The sequence below is a fragment of the Tetrao urogallus genome, assembly GCF_951394365.1.
Source record: "Tetrao urogallus genome assembly, chromosome: 7".
Classification (NCBI taxonomy): Eukaryota; Metazoa; Chordata; class Aves; order Galliformes; family Phasianidae; genus Tetrao; species Tetrao urogallus.
This window is the reverse complement of record NC_136820.1, coordinates 4,685,051-4,704,940: the sequence shown is the minus strand read 5'-3', so window position 1 is coordinate 4,704,940 and position 19,890 is coordinate 4,685,051. Positions and strand designations below refer to the sequence as shown.

The following is a 19,890-nucleotide window of genomic DNA, read 5'->3' as shown; positions in this document are numbered from 1 at the left end:
GTTACTGCTTAAGTAGTAATAACTTCTATGTATATGAACAATATCTAATTCTTATCGGTTTTGTTATATCATAAAAATAATGAAATAAAAATATAGCATCTTCTTGCAATATTATATCAGAAACAGACATATCCATCTTCAGCATTCATAATGAATCCCTAACATGCTCACACAAATAACACTGTTAAAATATCCTGCTTTAACAGTGGTGATACGACAATGCTATGACATTGCATGGCCAGTTCTTTACAGCATTCCAGTGATCTCTGTGTGTACTGTGGCACTGAACCACATGATGCCAAACCTGACGTCAGGCACTGAGAACTTCAACTAACTAAAAAAAAAGAGTAAATTCTGTGCCCCCTTTAAGAGCACAGCAACATTTCTTAATATACCAGGTACTCTGTTGACTTCGTTTATGTTGTTTCTACTCACAAATTTTTAAATCTGTGTTTTAACCAAAAAAATCAAGCTCCAATTACCTGAACTATTATACGTAAACCATAATTAAAGAAAAATAAATTGTGCATGAACTTTTATTTCCCAGCTTTTTATAGAACATCTTATTTCCTTTGGCCATTTGTTTTTTTATGTGTAGCTAGTGAATAGGGTTTTTATATTTCACTTTAAGAAATGCCGTCTTCCAAGAACTCAGCCAGAAATGTCCATTTCAGAAAAGCTTATTGCAGCCAGTTGGCTTTGCCAGTGACATATTTATAAAGTGAAAATGTAACCCGTGGTGCTTTCTGCAGATCAGATGGAATCACTTAGTATACTCTACATAGTTTCAGCAGCCTGTGCCTCGGGAGGAATGCCCTTCAGCCAGCAAGTGTTACTTTCAAGCAGGAGTCCAGCTACCGTTGTTTGTAGTTTCATTATTCTAGCATGATAAGAATACATTTACGTCACACTTGGTTCTTTAAATCAGAATGTATTTTTAGAGCTAATTCAAAGCCAGAATGAGTGGCAGGTGGTCGCTCTCTCAAATAAGCTTCTAATTAAAATGATTTTGCAGCTTAAGTTTTTTGCATGTTAGTGATTTCCTCTGCTCTGAGTCTCTCCTCTGGTACCAAATAATTCTCATAAAACACACGCTACGTAGTCAGAAGGTCTGAGCACCATGTGAAAACATGCAGTGAAAACTACAGCATCAAATGGGACAAATTAGAAATCAGAGTAAAGCATCTTAAAGCTACAGAGTTTAGGGATATGTCAGCAGAGACAATTTTCCAGCCTTCCATGGTATTCATAAATTTCAGTCAAAAGCCTAGAGTGGAAGGAAGTATCAATGAAAACAAAATTAGAGGATAAATTGGCATTAGTAAGACAAACCTCTCAGGTTTATGGGTGTCTTATACATGGGAAATGTTTTCTTAACTGAAGGAAAACTAAGTTTGGAGTGAAGAGATGCATACAAACTGTACTCACACACAGGATAAAAGATCACTATCCTGAGTTGACACAAGAGAAGCACATTTTCATTTTCTTTCATCTCTGTAATTTACATCTCTCTTCCCCCGTCCTCCCTCCCAGCATAGACAGCAAAGCCTCCACCAGTTCAAATAATTTCTGGAGAACTGAACTTGCTTCTGAGCATAGCTCCTGAAACAAAATAGCTGAGGGTCAACTGTGAGAATAGCACTTCACAAATTGCTTCCTACTAATGGAAAAACCATCTGAAAATACATTGGGCACTCCTTCAAACAATGTATGCCTAGTAAAAGATTAGTCTTAGGTTACCTCTCTAAGCCAAAGCAGGAAGCACATGTCAGTGTACATTCAGAAGTAACACTGAATGGACCAACTCGGTGGTCTGGTGGCTGCCCACTGTGTTACTACAGAAGGGAGTGAAGTTCAGGACTTCAGCTGCAATCACTCATTCTAGACCAAAGGTTCTGAAACCACTGCCAACACAGTGCAATACCCCGGGTAGACATAAGGAGAAAAATACCCTGCATCACTCAGCGATGATGCATGTATCCAACCTAAAAGATGAAAGGTGCATGTGTTCCAGCTGAGACCAACTGCCTTCCCACTGGAATTGAGAGGGGAAAAAAAAAAAAAAAAAAAGAAAAAAAAAAATCACTCCAGCAGAAAGGAGAAAAAACACAGAAATACATGAGAACTTAAGAGAAAAAGGAAAAAAAAAACACCAAACCTTTATTCTACCAGTGTTCATTTTAATTATTTTCTAATCCCTTCTAGCTATTAACTAAAATACGTTCACAAGTTTCAACACACGAGATGCTCTCCCTGCAACAGCCTAGTGTATTACAATTCTTCCTGGTTAAGGCACAGTGAAGTATGCAATCAGAAAAACTGTTATAAGAAACTGAATGTTTTGCTTTACCCAATCACTATATCACGTTCTCCTTATCTAATCCTTTCATATTTCTGAATTGTCATAAAGCATAGAAGAGAATTCTAGATGGAAAGGGAGTCTTGTACTATTGAAGTTTCTCCAAAGGCCAAATCAGTTAACTTGGACCTCACTCACACAATCAACCCTTTAGAGACTTGTGATACACTCCTTCATTCTTGCCCTGACTTTTACCATAGAAGATGGCAGAGACAGAAGATGCAACATGGGAATGATCCCTTTGAACCTCATATTGACCTGAGGTGGTGAAAGGATCCTTAGGAAAAACACTAGAATGGTTCAAAGGAGCACAGAATAGTGCATGCAGTATTGAGATCCAGAAGTTGTCACAGATGCAAAATCCAGTACACTAGTTTCTACTGAGAGAAACCTTATATTTGGCACTGTTTACACATGAGATGGTGTCCTTCCCAGATAGATTTTGGTACTTTTTTTAAAAAAACTTCATATTAAGTAGAGAATTCTTACAACATGCAAGAATGCAGTAATATTTCTAACTCTAACAAATAGTCTCAGAAAAAAAAATGTTGAGACAGTTGTGAAAGCAGCATCACAGAAAGCTGTTCCTTTTCAATGTAAGAGATTCACTGCTATAGCTGTATAATTTACAGCACATTACCTATCGATAGTACAGACTTCAGCTGTGCGTGGTAGATCAGATGTATGCACAGATACAGCCACAATAACAAAGGGACAGCAAAATCCTACCTTTCTTTAAATTTAGTTTCTCTTCTTAACTTGTCGAACATAATTATTTTTCAAGCCCAGCCAGTGTAGTCATTTACTTTCAAGTCTCTGGGTTCACAGAGTTGCTGCATTAATGAAGTAACAGGCTTTTCAAAAGGAGAAAAGAGAAATTTTCACCTGTAAACCTTTTCAAAGTCAAGCTGCAATTATCTGAAGCTACATACCTACTGTACATTAGGTTTATATTAAAGAACAGCAAAATTGCAACAGTGAAACCCATTGCAACATTCACCATCTTTTCCTCTACTCCATTTCCATCCACCCTCCTAAGAAACTTGCATGAATTTATTGCTTTACTGCTAGCTTTGCAAATGTGTGTTCATAGCTTTTTGTTGTTGTTTTTAAAGCAGATAACATTTTAAGTGTATTTCTACATGAATCACACATTTGCTTGTGGTTAACTATGTGTTTTAACCCAGAAGCAGCTCAGTACCACAGCCATTCACATTGTATAGCACCTCAGGATCATGTAGCTGCTTAGCAAGAAAACTACTATTAATGCAAGCTTAAAGTCTCACCAACTACAATCTCCATTTCCATCAAGGGGGAAAACATGGCAGCCTCATTAAAAAAAGTATATAAAAAATTAAATCCACCGGATTTCTTCAACCCTTCAGCTTCTTGAATCCCTGGTCACTTTGGCACTATTTTAAAAGTCTTGTTATTTTGCATTAGCACAGCTAGGTTTCCCGTGAGACAAAAAACACACGCATCACAAGGACTACAACAAGTTGTCACCATGAGGAGGCATATCCCATAACTAGAACCAGTTGGATAGTGCAAAATTTGAACTGTCTTTATTAATCTGAAACAGAACCATCTTGCTGCATTCCCACTGATTTTTAACTGCTCTTTCTACTCCCTGTCACTTTTGACACAGGCAAACAGTGCTCATTGATTTTGTTTTACCATTATTTTTTTTCCTGTGATTGGAAGATAAACTCTGACCTACCCACCACTACCCAAAATAACAATTCCACTGAGTGACCTTGTAGAGAGATTTCTAATAGGTGCGTAGGTACAAATCATTCCAAAAAGCCCCCAAAATGTTTTAAGCTGCAATTAGCAGAAAGCGTCATAGGCCTGTACAAGATGTGTTTAAACTATTCAACTACTCTGGGGGGAGGGAAGCAGGGAAACAGAGGGAGCAACTAACAAGGGTTTGGTGATCCTCCAAATAAACTTCTATCCATTACAAAAGACTTTCTTTTTGTAAAGAATAGTTATAAATGAACATCAGAAAAATAAACAAAAGCTGTGTGTACACATTTCTGAAAGATCCTTTGAGAAGATGAAAAAGACTGACTAGTTTGAAAATGAAACTGCATTCTTTTGGAGGAAAAAAAATACAGGACGGCAAATGAATCTGATATAGATGGATGCATCCACATGAAATGCTGGAAGATTAATAAGAGTACATATGTAAATAATAAAGCTGTACATGGAATATTTGAAGTAAAAGAAAATTCATCATGCCAAACTATTTGTTACACAGGATAATAATGCATTTTTTTTTTAAACCTTAGAGACAGCATCTCTAAGCTTAAGAGAAACATCTGATATGATCTCAGACAACTGTCTCACAGGAAACCAGAGAATGGCAGGCAATAGCGCTAAGAAGAAGAATCTGGGGATTAGAGCAGGATGATGAATTAAATATGAGTCAACAATATGTCACCAAAGAGACAAATGAAAGATTGGGTCATTATTAATATACACGTGCTATTAAAAACACATGAGGTAATTATTGTTCTGCTTGGCACTGGATGATGCTTGGCAGGAGAATCGCACAAGCCGTAACCCCACATCCAAAGATACGAAACATCTTATGCTACCAACACACAATGACTGTACACATTTGAGTACCATATTTTAACACAAGAGATGATAACAACAGAATGGAAATCTCTAAGTGGTCTTTCACTTACGAACACAAGTGCTCCCAAACTTGGGTATTTCTACAGTTGTTTTTATTTCATTTTTATTATAGTGCTCTGTTTAAATGAAAAACAGATTAAGTGATATATCCAGTAATTTATAATTGAAGTAAAGTCCTGGCATACCAAAGTCAATAGCTTTTTTCACTTCAGTTACACTGCAAACTTGCTCATTAATGTTGGGCAAGGTGAAAGAAACAGGATGGTAAAAGATCCAGTGAAATTTTTCCTTGATTATTTCCCCATTCACACATTTGCTTTAGTGAAGTTCTAACTCTGCTATTCGGAAAAAAAAAAATGCCACTAGCAGGCTTTAAAAGTGATGGAGGAAGCATTTAGAAATACTGATCAGTAGATCTACTCCATGAACAAAACTCACAAAGAAGCCTCTTCCAAATGATCTCTTGATCCAGAAGCAATTTAAAGGAAAGGTAATACTTAATCACTCTGGTCCTCAAGAGAAGTAGCCAATAAATCGAAGCCCAAAATCATACTGCTGCTGTATTAAAACATAGCCATAAGAATCATTTAACCTTACAGCATAAAACTCAGCTGATAATTTTTTTTTTTTTAAACTAACACCTAATAAAATTTATTCTTGCAGAATTGTGGAAAAGTTAAGCACAGTCTGCCCTTCTTATAAAGTTTCCTGTTACAAGGTTGCACGGTTTACACATATGTTGTATTTTATTATTAAAAAAATTCTTCCATATAGCACCCTCTTTGTTGTAACACTCAAACATACTTCACCTCTGGACCAGTGCTATAATAAAATTAAAATTAATTCAAGACCATTTGCTGAGAAAAAAATGATAGGTTCAATCTATTTTCACACTTTTTTCTTCACTTGTAACTTTTTCACGTCAGAGTTGTACTTCCTTTTTCACCTTCCCTTTGCTATTGTTTTATTATTTCCTTTTATTTCCCGAGCAATCATGGAAGTCAACTGAAGGTATTAGGGTTTCAGTTTAAAACATTTTTTGAAAAGTCAATTCCAAAGCCTGTGCATGATTAAGAGAATCAAATACTAAATTGCTTGTCAGTTCATGTAAATAGTCACATAAGACAAACTCACTAATTAGTTACATTAATTGATGCAATTATATTTTGTGGAGTCATACAAAATGGTAATGCTGCTTTTCCAATGAAAGCTAGCATCTCTAAAAGATCATCATTCAAAAATATTTTAGTAACCAAAAAAAATTAGGATACTAAACTATACTTTCAACTCTGCCACCACAGATTATTAGTGTTCTATTCCATTATAGGGCAATACAATAGTTTGTGCATCCCACTGGTTAAATATCAACATGCTGTTTCTTCAAATCTTACATGAAAGGCGTCTGTATCACTAGAATACAGTGAAAAAGAAAACTAGAAGAGTTGAAACTGTTTGTAAAACCACTTGAATGTAACACTGATGTCCCAGAGAATGATTTGAGAACACAGTTCTCACCTGGGAAAGGTCACCTGTTCCTATTATAGCAGATGATTACACATCCTAGGCTCTCTAGATAGTCGCTTGGGAACCCTGAACTTCATGCATCAGTCTTCAAAGCACAGAACTTCAGCATTTGCTCCTTACACACTGCTGTTTCTATATTAATCACTATCTGGTCCCACCATTCAATAATACACATACAACCACATGAAATGTATGTGATAATCTGTAAAACTGCCTAAGCTCCAAGTGACCATATTTCTTACGCAAAGCACTTCTCCAGCCTTTATGCAGTTTCAGCAGAAAGCTGCTTCCAAATGAATTTCCTTGAGTGTTAGCCACATATCTGATTCAAGACAAACAAGGCAAAGAATGGAAACTGCAGCCTGATCTGCACACTTAAAGCAGTAGTAAGGTTACTTCCTCTGCTCTGTAAGAGAACACCATTACCATTTCTTACAAGCGGAATGAGGCAGGCTACACATCAGTAAATCTCTCCTTTTATGAAGAGCGCACAAGTAGTACGTTGACTCTTTCTCAAGATGTGGAAGGACTTTGCTTAATGGCTATGAACTGGAGGAATTGTAATCTATCCAACAGAAACTGGAAGTGCAGGAATAAAAGTGATTTTCCATATCACAGCGTCTTTCTCAGATTTCTCTAAGGGCGAGACAACGCACAATGTTTCAGCACTCCCAACATGAGCAAGAAAGTCAAAGCACAGGAAAGTGCTAATTTCTGTATGCTGTACATACAATTTGAAGATGTCTGTGACGCTAATCATCCAAACACCACATTAGAAAGAGACTGTAAAAACTCAAACTAACATGAATTTAGAGCTTTGCCCTAAGCTAAAAGTTGGTTTCAATGTCCATCTCCTGCATATCGTCTACTGTACAATATGTAAATTCACCAGATTCATAAGTAAGCAGTTTATAGCTCTCTTTGATTAACCGTCTATAATTTTTTCAGTGTTACCACATAAAAATAGTTCACTGCTATTGTTTCACATAAGTGAAGCTAACACTGATAAAAGTGGTTAAGCAAGATTTCTGCACAGCTGAAGAAGATTCAATCCATTTTTAGGTCTTTAAATTAAAATAATGTTAGGATGTAATACGTTATTCTCATAGAATTTGCATGTGAATTTGCTAAAGTTGCAAACAAATCTAAGAAGAAGGAAAAAAAAAATCCATAATCAAGTGATAACAAAATTTAACAGCTGGCTTTTAGTCTAATCACTTTATACCTATGTAGAGAAAACCATACTCCCATTGTTTTGATAAATATTGTTTTAGCTTCCAAAGAGAAAACACGTAGAATATTGCTTAATAAGACTCAACTATTTCTAGACTAGTGTTGGATTTGTGCCTTCCTTAAGAACTGAGATGAAGATGCACTACTGCAGAAAGAATAAGGAAACAAAGGAATTTTCAACTAAATCAATACTGATTCCACTTCATTCTGTTCTTTTAATCCCAAATTTACAACTTACTTAACAGAAAGAATCGTGTCTTATTTTCTTTTTTTTTTTTTTTTCCCCCATTTTGGTAGGAATATTAGCATGCTCTTAGGTGAAGCAAAGACTTTCAAATCAGACAAACAAATGTTGAAATATTTAGGGTTTACCAGCCCAGTACAACAGTATACACTACTCTATTTGACCTTATATCTCTTGTTACTTTACATAAGACATTTGAGAAACACTGTCCAGTCTTCAAGCTAAGGTTCTAAAACAGCAAGTCTCATGCTGCATGTCAGTATTTGTACTGTTTCAAATCTAGCACAGGTGCCTCCAAGTCACAGAACAACCACAGAAGTGTTGATACATCCTTGCTCATATCAGATGAGCTCAATTCAGATTTTGATGGTCAAGAGTAGACCTTTGGATCAAGCGACCAAAGACAGTACATACGGTTAAGTTTTGTACTTCTCTCCCAAACAAAAACACACCAGAAGCACGGAAACCATCCCTCCACTATTATGAACTGAATTCAAATTCTATAATACTATCCAATAATATATATATATAATACTATCCACTTGCATTTGACTCAAGTATCTTATAAACACACAGAACGGCAAGCTACAGATGTGAAAACAGTAAGCACTTTCCAAGATGCTGTAAGCTGTCAGCAAACATCACTTTTTACAACAGAAGTTCTATTGTTAACACAGTGATCTTTGGTGGCATAATTGCACGATGCCATGATAATTTTACAGAAGGACAGGTTATGTTATATGATTAGAAAGGCTGTGCAGAACACTTTTCTCTGTAGACCGAATCCTCTACAAGTCTTACAAAAGCAATTGCCACTTTCTCAATTTCATTTTGTTCCAATAGATAAAAGCTTAGAGTAACCTCATGTTTTTGAAATCTTGTATTTCAATTAAAATAGATCACAAGAATCTGTTCATTATTTAAGGGCTGTGACATTTTGTGGCTGGCTTAAGAGTTCACTTAGTTAAACAAACAGCACTGACTTCCCTAATTTTATCATTAATTATCCTAAGAAGATCCATATGCTAGAACAAGGCCATTGCAGAAGAAACTCAATTTACAGCTCTATGATAACAAAAAAGTACAGACATTCTGCGTAGCAAAGTAATGCAAAACTCAAGTCCAATTTTTAAAAATCTGGGCTAAAGATGGCAGAGTCTTCTTTAAGCACAGAATAATTAGTTGATCTCCTTAAGTCACATTAACAGTTCTCATTTTAGTACCAGTGTTGAGACATGAAACAAATGTAAAGTTAAAGCATCAAAGAAGTGCAAAGGAAGTTCCACAACACAATCCCTCTCTTTGTCACAGCTTTCCACACGCTAAGTAACAGACAACTGACTGTGCCTATAATTAGATTGAATTATATTTGATTCCTAGCAGGCTTTGTTTTGTTTCCATTCATGTTTTTAAACCATTTCTATCAGTTCTGTTTAAAAGACTAGCTAAACGCACAAGGAATCTTGTTTTTATTTCCCACTCCCTGGCACCTTAACAGCTTAGCTAAAGGTAGAAATTCATTTTGTCTTTGTATCAAAATTCTGCAACCAACAGAATATTTCTGTTTTAGTTTAAAAAAAAAAAAAACAAAAAAAAACCAACATAATAAGGTTCACTGAAAGTGCTTTTGTATTTCCTACACTGCATTAAGTCTGGCAATAAATACACCTGTAGAATTGGTACAAGTATCAGGGCTGATACAGGGCAGAGATACAGCCTAGTAACCAATAACTGTAAGGAGAGGACCATCTAGTGGTCACTTAGCCACATTTCATACACCATTTTAAAAAACATTTAATTTGAAAATGCTATCATCAATGAGGCTGTTAGCAGCTATCCTTCCAGGTTGCTTTCTGCTTATCTCACAGTTCTCTCTTGAGCAGAGAAGTCTCTAATGCCATTTTCCTTAATACATACAAAAGACATTAAAAAAAAAAAACTAATCAAGAAATGAGAGTTTACCCATATGTTTTATATCTCCATCACTTCTCACCTAGACAAGCCAGCAGACAAACAGATCAGACCATACAACAAGGGTACACTGATGCAAACAGGAGAGCAAAGCTTACACTGGAAGAAACTGACTGGGAATATGTGATATACAATGAGTGAGTGAATTCTAATTTTTTCACTGAACATTTCAAATGACTGCAGAAACATCCTTCCCCAAATACCACATAAACAAAAGCTGTCAGAAATCTACTCCCTAATAATACACACAAGCAGAGGTTTATGTAAGCAAAAGTTTAACTCCAAAAAGCTGAAGGAGTCCTGGTGAAGCTTCATAACCAAACTGAACCATAAAACAGCAGTAGTGTACTTGCTTCTAACAGCTCAGTTCTGCTTAGTTCCTAAAAAGCCTTGTTAGGTTTCCAGGTCAACCAACACCCAAAAGAAAAATTTCAGGCAGTTTTTCCCCCAAAAAAAACTTTCCTACACTTTTTGTAAACTAGGACAGCAGACTGCACACCAATACAACCTTATAAGTTTAAAACAACACTTTCTGGTCCGAACAAATGTAACAAATCTGTCTCTACAACCTTTGAATGGATCCAATGGGAACTGCAGGATTTTCAGCAACTCACAAAATTTAAAGAAACTGACCATGCAATCTTTAAGCATCAACAGACTAACAGAGAACTTTGCATCTGAGTTAAGGCCACAGCTACAGCAGCACACGCATGCTGAACAGCACAGACTGTGCCTGCACATGAGTGGAAATCATATTGTAAATTATCACAGCAGAAACTTGAATGCCAAGAGGTATTTTATTTAAGGAATGAGACAGCAGTAGTGAAGTGGTCATTTTCCTCAGTTCCCATTAAGTTGACACGCAACTACTTGGAAGCAATTCAACAACAATAACAAAAGAATAAAGCCACATAGAACAGTGTTAACTAGGAATGCAAAAAACTGCTAGTACAAAGAAAGTACTCAAAAAAAAAAGTCACAGGATAGCAGTACAAACCGGTGTACAAAAATTGACTTTTGCCACTATGAACCAGTATGGCTGCACATGACGACTTCCTTCCCCATGAAGGGTATAGAAATATGATTTCTATAGAAAAAACCTACAGCACTGTCTTCAGCAAGAAGACAATGATACTAATATATACATATATATACATACTAACCAAGACTGAGCAACTCCACAGATCAAGTGTTCTGTCACCCCAGCAGAATTCTTTGCTTCCACAGATGAAAGATTATGCTCCTGGGGGATTTACATTTCCCCTCCTCCTTGACATTCCCACAGCCTGTTTTCTTGTACTTATTCCACTCAATTGCCTTTCTCCTCTGTTTGCCTCAATAGATCTGTAAACACGACCTCCAAAGTGCCTCTTTTAACTTCTCATTGTTTCAAGGATACAGCAATGAGAAAAGATATGCATTTACTGCACAAGTTGCAGAGAAGGCAATAAATATAAAAAACCTTCAGCTAGTCACTTCTTCTATAGCATGATATAGAGCACAGACTGCAAAGCAGGCTCACTGCTGCACATTTACAGCACTTACCCCATTAAGAATTAACCTTTCCTGTCAGTGAGATGAACTGCTAGAAAAATACCCAGCAAGAAATGCAGAATTGTGGAAGTCACACAGTCAAAACAAATGTCTATTTATTTATACAGCGGATGGCTCAACCACAGCACAGAACATGTGCCAAAGGCACACATACAGACAGCAGAACAGGCCAGGCCAAGCATCTATCCACTTACTAAAGTTAACAGCACTTGGTAGGCAGCTCTACCAATTCACTTTGGTTGGTCTTGCAAGATGGAAAATACAGACATTATCATTCATAATCCCCCAGTAGAGAATGGGATACTTGAAGATGTTACATTAACAAAATAAACAACATACAGACCAGATTCAATGCAAAAGGCAAGGACAACACTAAATATACAGCCTTGACAAGAAATCTAGTCAGATTTTCACTTAAACCAACAAAGAAGGATATTAAATCCAAGAAATGCACACAAAAGCCACTTTCCAGTATCCACTTCACCTATTTCCCTGTTGCTTCAATACCTGCCTTAGAGAACATTCAGGTGCCTGATAACAGACTAATATACTTTTCCTAGATTTAGGTCTTAAAGCTTCTTTATCTCATGATAATAATGAGGATTAGTTATTACTAACAAAAACACCTGCCTTCATTCTTTATTAACATTTGTCACATCAAAACAAGACTCGAGGCAATTCTTTCCCCATAGCAATGATTACACTAAGGCAAACTGCAACATGAAAAATAAAGGAAAAGGAGAGCAGTTTGACAAGCTGGGAAAGAAAGTCTTACTAGAAAATAAAGAGAAATTTACAGAACGCACTACAGTTCCCTTTGCTACTCCTACTGAGTTTTTTCTGTCAACACTCACTGTTAATTTGACCCTCTTAGGAATTAGTGCTTGGCTGGCTCGGTAGGTTATGAGGTAAACATTATCTGGTTTTCCCAGCTTGCAAAGGTATTTTCCTCATTATCTGATTTGCATCCCACACAGCTTTGATAAGCTATCTTACGAGATCAATCCAACATCAAGTATGAGCTGCTGGATATCTACAGTAAACAAACATACATGGCACAGAAATCCTGAGGTTTTATTCTGCAGAACTGCATGGTGGTAAATGGATATTTTGTCTTATCACTAATAACCTTAGCTTATGATCCCTCAATCCATCCATTACTGCAGTTCCACTGCAGAATGTCAAGAACCTAGCTATAATCTCCTCACAGTTTTAGAGAAAAACCAGTATCTCTTAAACATTAACACAAATGTCTGTGCTCTGTACATTCATCCCTCAAAATATCCATAGTACTGCTTATCTTCTCATTCTAGTGTCTGAAGTGACACTCCAAAGTGTTTTGGCACAATTAGCAGATAAAAGTATCTTTGATCAGTGTAAACTGTGACCAGCTGAATTCTCTCCCAGGGACAAGCTTGACTTTAAAGTAAGGCACTGCAGGATTATTACTAGAAAATTACAGCTACAGAACTGAGAGGTTCTCTGACTAAATTTGACATATTATCTCAGAAGGCTTTTTGCCTATTAAAGTGGCATTAGTCTGAAAAGCTCAGGGACGTTATTAGTGCAGATGACCATTATTTCACAATGCTTCTAGGAAAATTTGCCTTCTGAAGAGAAAGTGCTGCATGTAGAGCAAATCTAAATGCTTCTAAGTTAAAAAAAAAAAATCACAGAAGTTCAAAGACTAAAAACATATTTAAAACTAAAAGGACACCAATAATTGCTTCCCACTGTTACATTTCCCAATCTTAGCTTTGTTCTCTTTCTCTTTTTCCTAAGCCTCTATTATGCATCTTTAAAGATACTCTGTATTTTAGGATCAGAGAACAGAACTGTTGACTATTCTTTGTCTAGGATAAGAAAGTTGCCAAAAAGCAAGCCAGAATTAAAGCACAGAAGAAAGCAATTACTTTGAAAGTTAGGGGTTTTTTTATTAGTTGTTTTTTTTTCCCCCCACATCAATACTATCCTCATAAGCTCACTACTTCAAGACAAAGAATACAACTGTTCTGTGCTTAATACTCTTTGCCTCATTCTAACTTATTTCTGCATGCATCAGATAAAATACATTATCATTTAGAAATAGATCTCCTCTAGACAGCAGCAGCACATCACCTTTCAAAATTTAAGCTAATCCTCAACTGCTCTGAAGTAAACAACAGCTGATGAACAATATGCAGCAAGCAGCTTAACAGCTTACCTTTTACACCACCAAATGGTCCATAAGTCATATTACAAGCAGTTCGCTGAAGATGGTGCTCATACATCAGTTTGATCTGATACTGGTTACCATGTTCTACGTTCCCTAGAGTTTCTGCAAAACAAAAAAGCATACATGATTGCATGAATCAAGGTTGTAAACAAGAACACATGGACCCATACAGTTAAAGGTTTACCAGTTTAAAGAGCAACCTGAAAAACGCTTACTCCTATTGATTTTGAGATGAGTCGACACCACTGGTTTAAAAATAAAAATAAAACCTGAAGACAGAAACAGCAAGATGCTGAGATTTTATTGCTTACCCTTAATTTTCTTCATGTCAGGCACACCTTTAATATCAGAAAAAGTCTACTCAAAAAGGTGGAATTCTTACGATTCTTCAGTTAGTCAATGGATATATTATATCCAACAAAGCAGGCTCAGCTGTAATGGTCCTCATTTCAAATTGAGCTGTAGCCAGTTATAAACTATATTTAATACAAACATACATTTAGGCTACATTCATCACTTGCCTCTACTCAGTCTAGCACTCAGTGCAGTGGTCAATACTGGTAAGATAGAGGCACATACACATAATATTATAAAATGATTTTTGTTACACTTCATATTCTCTGCATGAACAAACTTCCTGACCCCTTCAGGGAACTAGAAGAAATTGAAGAAACTGAAGTTAAGATTCACCTTTTGATAATCAAAGTCTTTTCCAACCACACCCAAAGAAATTACTCATAGTAGAGTAACACTTGGAGAATCCTAACAGCAAGCAAAAAAAATTTTTTGACAACAGTCACATTAGCTTAGAAAAAAAGATGACTTGAGTGAATGAGATCTAAGCTAAATTTTGTCCTAACTTTAGGTACAGAAGGATTATTTCAACATCCATCCTAAAGTGAGAAGATTTGCAGTTTACGTTAACCTTCCAGGCAATTGCTGCAACTAAAATCCACTAGTGTTTTTAAGTGGTCGCATGAAAGCAGGCCCACATTCAGGAGAACACTGGGACAGACCTGGAGGACACAGTCCTGCCTGGACAAGTATTTACAGATCAACACCAGAGGAAAAAAACAAGAGAAAGTCTGTGTATACTGACTGTAATACAATACCTATGCCATGCATTAATCAGCCTTGAAGGATGCTTTCATTTATCCAGTAGGAGAAAGATTAAAATGAAACTGCACTATGAAAAAGTGACACATGACAATGTGTATAAAACAGGCAAAATTCCACTTCCTGAAACAGTAATTTGATGTGGAAGCATAAGGAAGTAGTGACCTTTATTTTTGGAATGAGTTTATTTATAAGTATAAAAAAAATTAGATAACAGAAAGAGCATTCATTAGATCATGAATGCTTACATATTAGTATGAAAAGTCTATTAAAGGATTGTAAAAATTTTCAAGATCAGTCTGGACTAGGCTCTGAGCAACCTGTTCTAGCTATCTAGACATCTAACAGAAGACCCAGTTCACTGCAGGGGAGTTGGACTAGGTGACCTTTAAAGGTCTCTTCCAACTCAATTCTGTGACATAATTATAGAAATTGTTTCACGTAAGTTGTCCTTAAACAACTATTTGACCATCAGCATCTTGAACAGTAACTCCTATTTTGAAAATTGTAATGGCAGCCAGTCATTCACAAGCACTTTTACTCAGATAAATCCTTCAGGCTTCCATATGCTGACACTAAACAAGCTAAGACTCAGAACTAATCTCTGTGAGCAATGCCAGGACTTCAGTAAGTCAGATCAACTCAATCTTCCTGTGGGAAAGTAACTAGAACACCAGAGAGAGTAAAGCAGGACTCCAACAATACCCACTGCAGATACACAACACAGCATCTCATGCACTGAGCAGGTCACCAGACCTATTGGCCACTAGGAAATATTTGGACATAATTACTAATGTCTCTTCTGCATACATGAGTGAGAAAGGGAATGTGACTGCAGCTCTTCAGGGGTGATGAGAAAACACTCTGTAATTACTGAGTTTAGCATTTAACCTAATCCATCTTCAGAATGTGCTTCAAAAAAAAAAAAATTAATCACAAGATACTTTGCATCAGTAAACTGACCTGAAACAGCATACACACAGAGTCGTCGGCAATGCAACACAGCCAGATGAAGTCCTTCGGTACCACTATAAAAAAAATTAAAAAAAATAAATGGGGAGGAAAAAAAGTATTTGTTTTTAGATATCATTCAAGTTAAATGCATGAGAAAAAATTCAAGCAGAATGTCAAAATTACTTCCAGGTTTAGGCAAGATCCTAAGATTTGAGAGTGCTAGATGCTAGCCTAAAACAATCTAGTAGCAATCTTCCTAAATATACACTTCAGTGCTTGAAGCTAATTGCAAAATTAAGGTGAACCCCTATAGAACATTTTTCCTCCTAGATTTATGCATAGAAAGCATGCCAACTATTTTCCCCAAGTCAGCTTGAAATTCTTTCCGAACAAGGTGCTGTCAAGCCTTAAAGACTTAAATGAACAAGATCATTTTCTCAAACAAATACTATTCAGCAGCCACATATATCATTTTCAAAATATGCTTTTGTACTAGCTGCATGGAACCCAAGTGAATTAAACAATAATGCAGAAGTCATAAAACTTGGGATTCAATGCTCATCTTCTCCCTCCTCCAAATTTCAGCAGTCTCTCTCCTGTACCTGGCCATTCATTTCTACTAAATTCATTAAAGATCATCAATTCTCTATCAAACCCCCTGCAAATGGCAACATTACATCTTGGGAGACTGGAATTACAAGAAAGTATTACTGGCATGCTTTCTTAATACCCCAAAATCTTCAGTATAACTTTCCTCCTGCTCGAGGTACTTCAAGAAAATAGTATAAGTACCTGGAAGATATTCCTCTAGTTAGGCATTAAGTCAAATGCACTCAATAAAGCATACTATAATATTCACAAATACATTCAATGGGCATCAATGTGGAAGCTAAAGCCATTTCACACCACCCAAAACAGGAAAAGAAAGCCATATCTAAGCCTTAAATAGTAATCAGCAACACAGGCCGGTGTCAACTTACGAAACAAATTTCCCCACTTCCACCTGTAGTATTGGCTCTCGTAACTGCACTTCCAAGAGCAAGTCCTCAGCTTGCACTTCATCTCCAGGTTTCACAGGATGTGGATTAAAGATACGGAGATATCCCATATAACTGCCCACAATAATCTTATCTACAAGAAATAACCAAGTGAGATTACAAAACACAACAGTACACGTAGAATTCATTTCACTTCTGAAGAGCTTCAAAGAAATCCCTAAGATGGCAAGGCATTTACATAGTGTTACAGGTGGTGTTACAGCTGGAAAGATTATCGTGGAGAAAGTGGGAAAAGAAACAAAACAGGGAAGGAATGATCATGTATATCCAAAGGCATAGGTTCACAGAAAGACTCCACAGAGGAGAGATCTCCAGCAAGAGACCCTTCCCCAGTGGCAGTCAGCTCTTAAATGGGGTCTAGGAGAGGTGCAGCCAGGCTCCAGCCTTCATCACACAGCTGAATCGCCTTCACCTGTGCTCCCATGGCTGCCTCAGTGCTTGCCCCAGGTGAGCAGTCAGTGCTTCAGGCCAGGACTCAACGGTTCCCACACGTGGCTTGATTAACATTTATTATGCTCGGTCTTCTATGTCAGAGTAACTAGGCTAACAGTATTTAGTGTTTATTCCCCCCATAAAACCTGACAGCAAAGGGTGCATATAGCAATCACCTTGGTGGTAGCACTAACCATTGTTACCATTCTGCACTTTCAGACTGATGTCTGAAAACTCACATTATGGTTTTAAATATTTCAAACTTTTAGCTTCAACATCTAAGATCTGTGTATGTGCATATCACATCAGCTGAACTGTTAGCATTTATGTCTGCATTTGGATAAATGTCAGCAGACCTAAACTAAATACAGATATTTACTACATCAGATCAACAGAAGAAAACAAGGCCTTGAGATTAGCTTTTGAGACAGACCACTTACTTCAGAGAGAAGTAGAATGGCTACATCATGCTTTTTCTGGAATTAGCATTTGAAACATGCAAATATTCACTAACAACTAAAAGACTAGCAACAAAAATTATTCACTAAGAAAAATGAAAGAACCAGCTCCCATGATAACTATGACAAATGCAAAAGAATTTCCAGTACCTCTTTCCTTTATATACACAGCATCATTATCATAAATGCAAATAAGCCTCAAATCCTATAAAAGGTTCTGAGGAGACCTCATTGTTCTTTAGCGATATACAAGGGGGGCTTATAAGCAGGAGAGGAATCAATTCTTTACATGGTCTAATAGTGATAGGAAAAGAGAGAATGACTTTAAACTATGAGATGAGATTTTGATTAGATGTTAGCAAGAAATTCTTTACTCAAAAGGGTGGTGACACTGGCACAGGACACCCAATCTCTGGAGGTGTTCAAAGCCAGGTTGAATGGGGCCCTGTGCAGCTTAATCCTGAGGGGAGCAACCCTGCCCACGGCAGGTTGGAACAAGAGGATCTTAAAAGATCCCTTCCAACCTAAGTCGTTCTGTGATCTATAATGCTTAGAAGTAAATACAAGAGTTCTCCCACAAAACAATTTAAGCCCTGCTTGTGTATCAGTTTCACTTTTTTTCCACAAAAAAAAGTTTCAATCTGTAACACCTTCAGTCAATTCTCACTGAAAAAGGTCACGCGGAATAGTAACATAGCTCAAATTCTCCTGAAAAAGGAAGAAAAAGAAAAGTCTGGCTACAGTAAAATCAAACTCAAGAACCCATAGTAAGCAAAAACACATCTTGAATCAAATGAACAGTCTTGAATAAGAAGTTCAAATAATAAATATTTGGTAACCTAAACTCTCACAGCAAAGATCATAAACTACTGTAGATATGGCCTCAAAGAGACATCAAGTCAGTTCCATACTACAGCTTCATCAGTGACTACACAGAACAGCAGGGTTAACTCAGTCACTTTTTTCAATGTCCTCATATTTTTCAGGTACAAAAGGCCATTTGCTCATTTAAAATACATTCTTATTAACTCTCATTCTCCTTCCCCCCCCCCCCCCCCCCTTTTTTTTTTCCCTTTTACTTTTTCCCATAAGTCCTTTCATGGATTTCTGTATTTGCTCCCATGTTCTGTTTCCTGTGTTGCACTCAGTGAGCTGTTTTAAAGAAAATACCTACCACTGATAAAATAAAATGAGAGAGAAATTACTACGGAACACAAGCAAGAATTAAGACATTTAGAAGGAATATACAAAGACAAACGCATTGAATGTGTCTTACCAAGTCTACAGAGACATGTTAAAGATACCTTAAACTAACTAGCCAATTAGCCTGGCTAACAAGTTTTCACTACATGTTGCTCCGGTAACAGCAAACTTGCAGCTGTGCAGTCATTAGTCAAGTAATTCTGGATTTACCTTGGCCACTATTATCGACATCAGCAACACACAGACAGCCTTGATCAAATTCTTCCTTCTCCCCAAGTACGGTGGACCACCAGTCTCGAGCTTTAAACAACGACATTCTTCTTCACTGAAAAGGAAGGAATTGTTGTTAAAACCTGTACTGACATGCACATCACTTCAAACAAGCCTCCTTTCTTACAATAACAACAGCTTTCACTATGCGTATATCACCTCTTAGCTTCACACTGCTCTTGTGGGAGTTGGATGCATGTTAATCTCGGACGTTTCTGGTTGAGTCCTTAAATAAAAGTATCTTGTCACAAGTTCATAGAATAACTGTGATAGAAAAATGCAAGAAAGCTGCACCTTCCAGTCAAAGGAGCACTAAAAAGGTAAATAAGAAGTTTTTCAAGTTACAGAACTGAGATTCCCTTATCAAGGAGGAAAACAAAAAAGCTGATCTGTCCCTGTTCATTGCCGGGGAGCTGGATTAGATGACCTTTAAGGGTCCCTTCCAGTTGAAACAAAGCTATGATTCTGACGGTGGACTTCCATACAAGCTTATTTTAGAAAAGCAAACGAAGCTATAAAAAGCAGCAAAACCTACACCGAGTAATCGCCTTGCAGATGCCCCAGTGACGTGCCCAAAGAAGTCGGTCAGACAGGGCACAAATCAGCTTTCCCGTTCCTTACCTGCTGCTATTTTAAGCAAGAGCAGAGAAATC

At 36.9% G+C, this 19,890-nt stretch overlaps 1 protein-coding gene across 1 annotated transcript in view; it reads right to left on the bottom strand.

Moving 5' to 3' along the window:
- The window catches only part of BBS9 (Bardet-Biedl syndrome 9), a gene marked incomplete at both ends in the record, with an annotated part of 267,629 nt that extends 248,346 nt beyond the window's left edge, over window positions 1–19,283 (bottom strand). Inside the window, 4 exons of the mRNA XM_079538520.1 lie at window positions 13,735–13,848; window positions 15,826–15,890; window positions 16,797–16,947; window positions 19,178–19,283. Coding sequence (XP_079394646.1) covers window positions 13,735–13,848; window positions 15,826–15,890; window positions 16,797–16,947; window positions 19,178–19,283 — 436 coding nt within the window. The remainder of the gene's footprint in view (window positions 1–13,734; window positions 13,849–15,825; window positions 15,891–16,796; window positions 16,948–19,177) is intronic.
- Window positions 19,284–19,890: the final 607 nt, after the last annotated feature.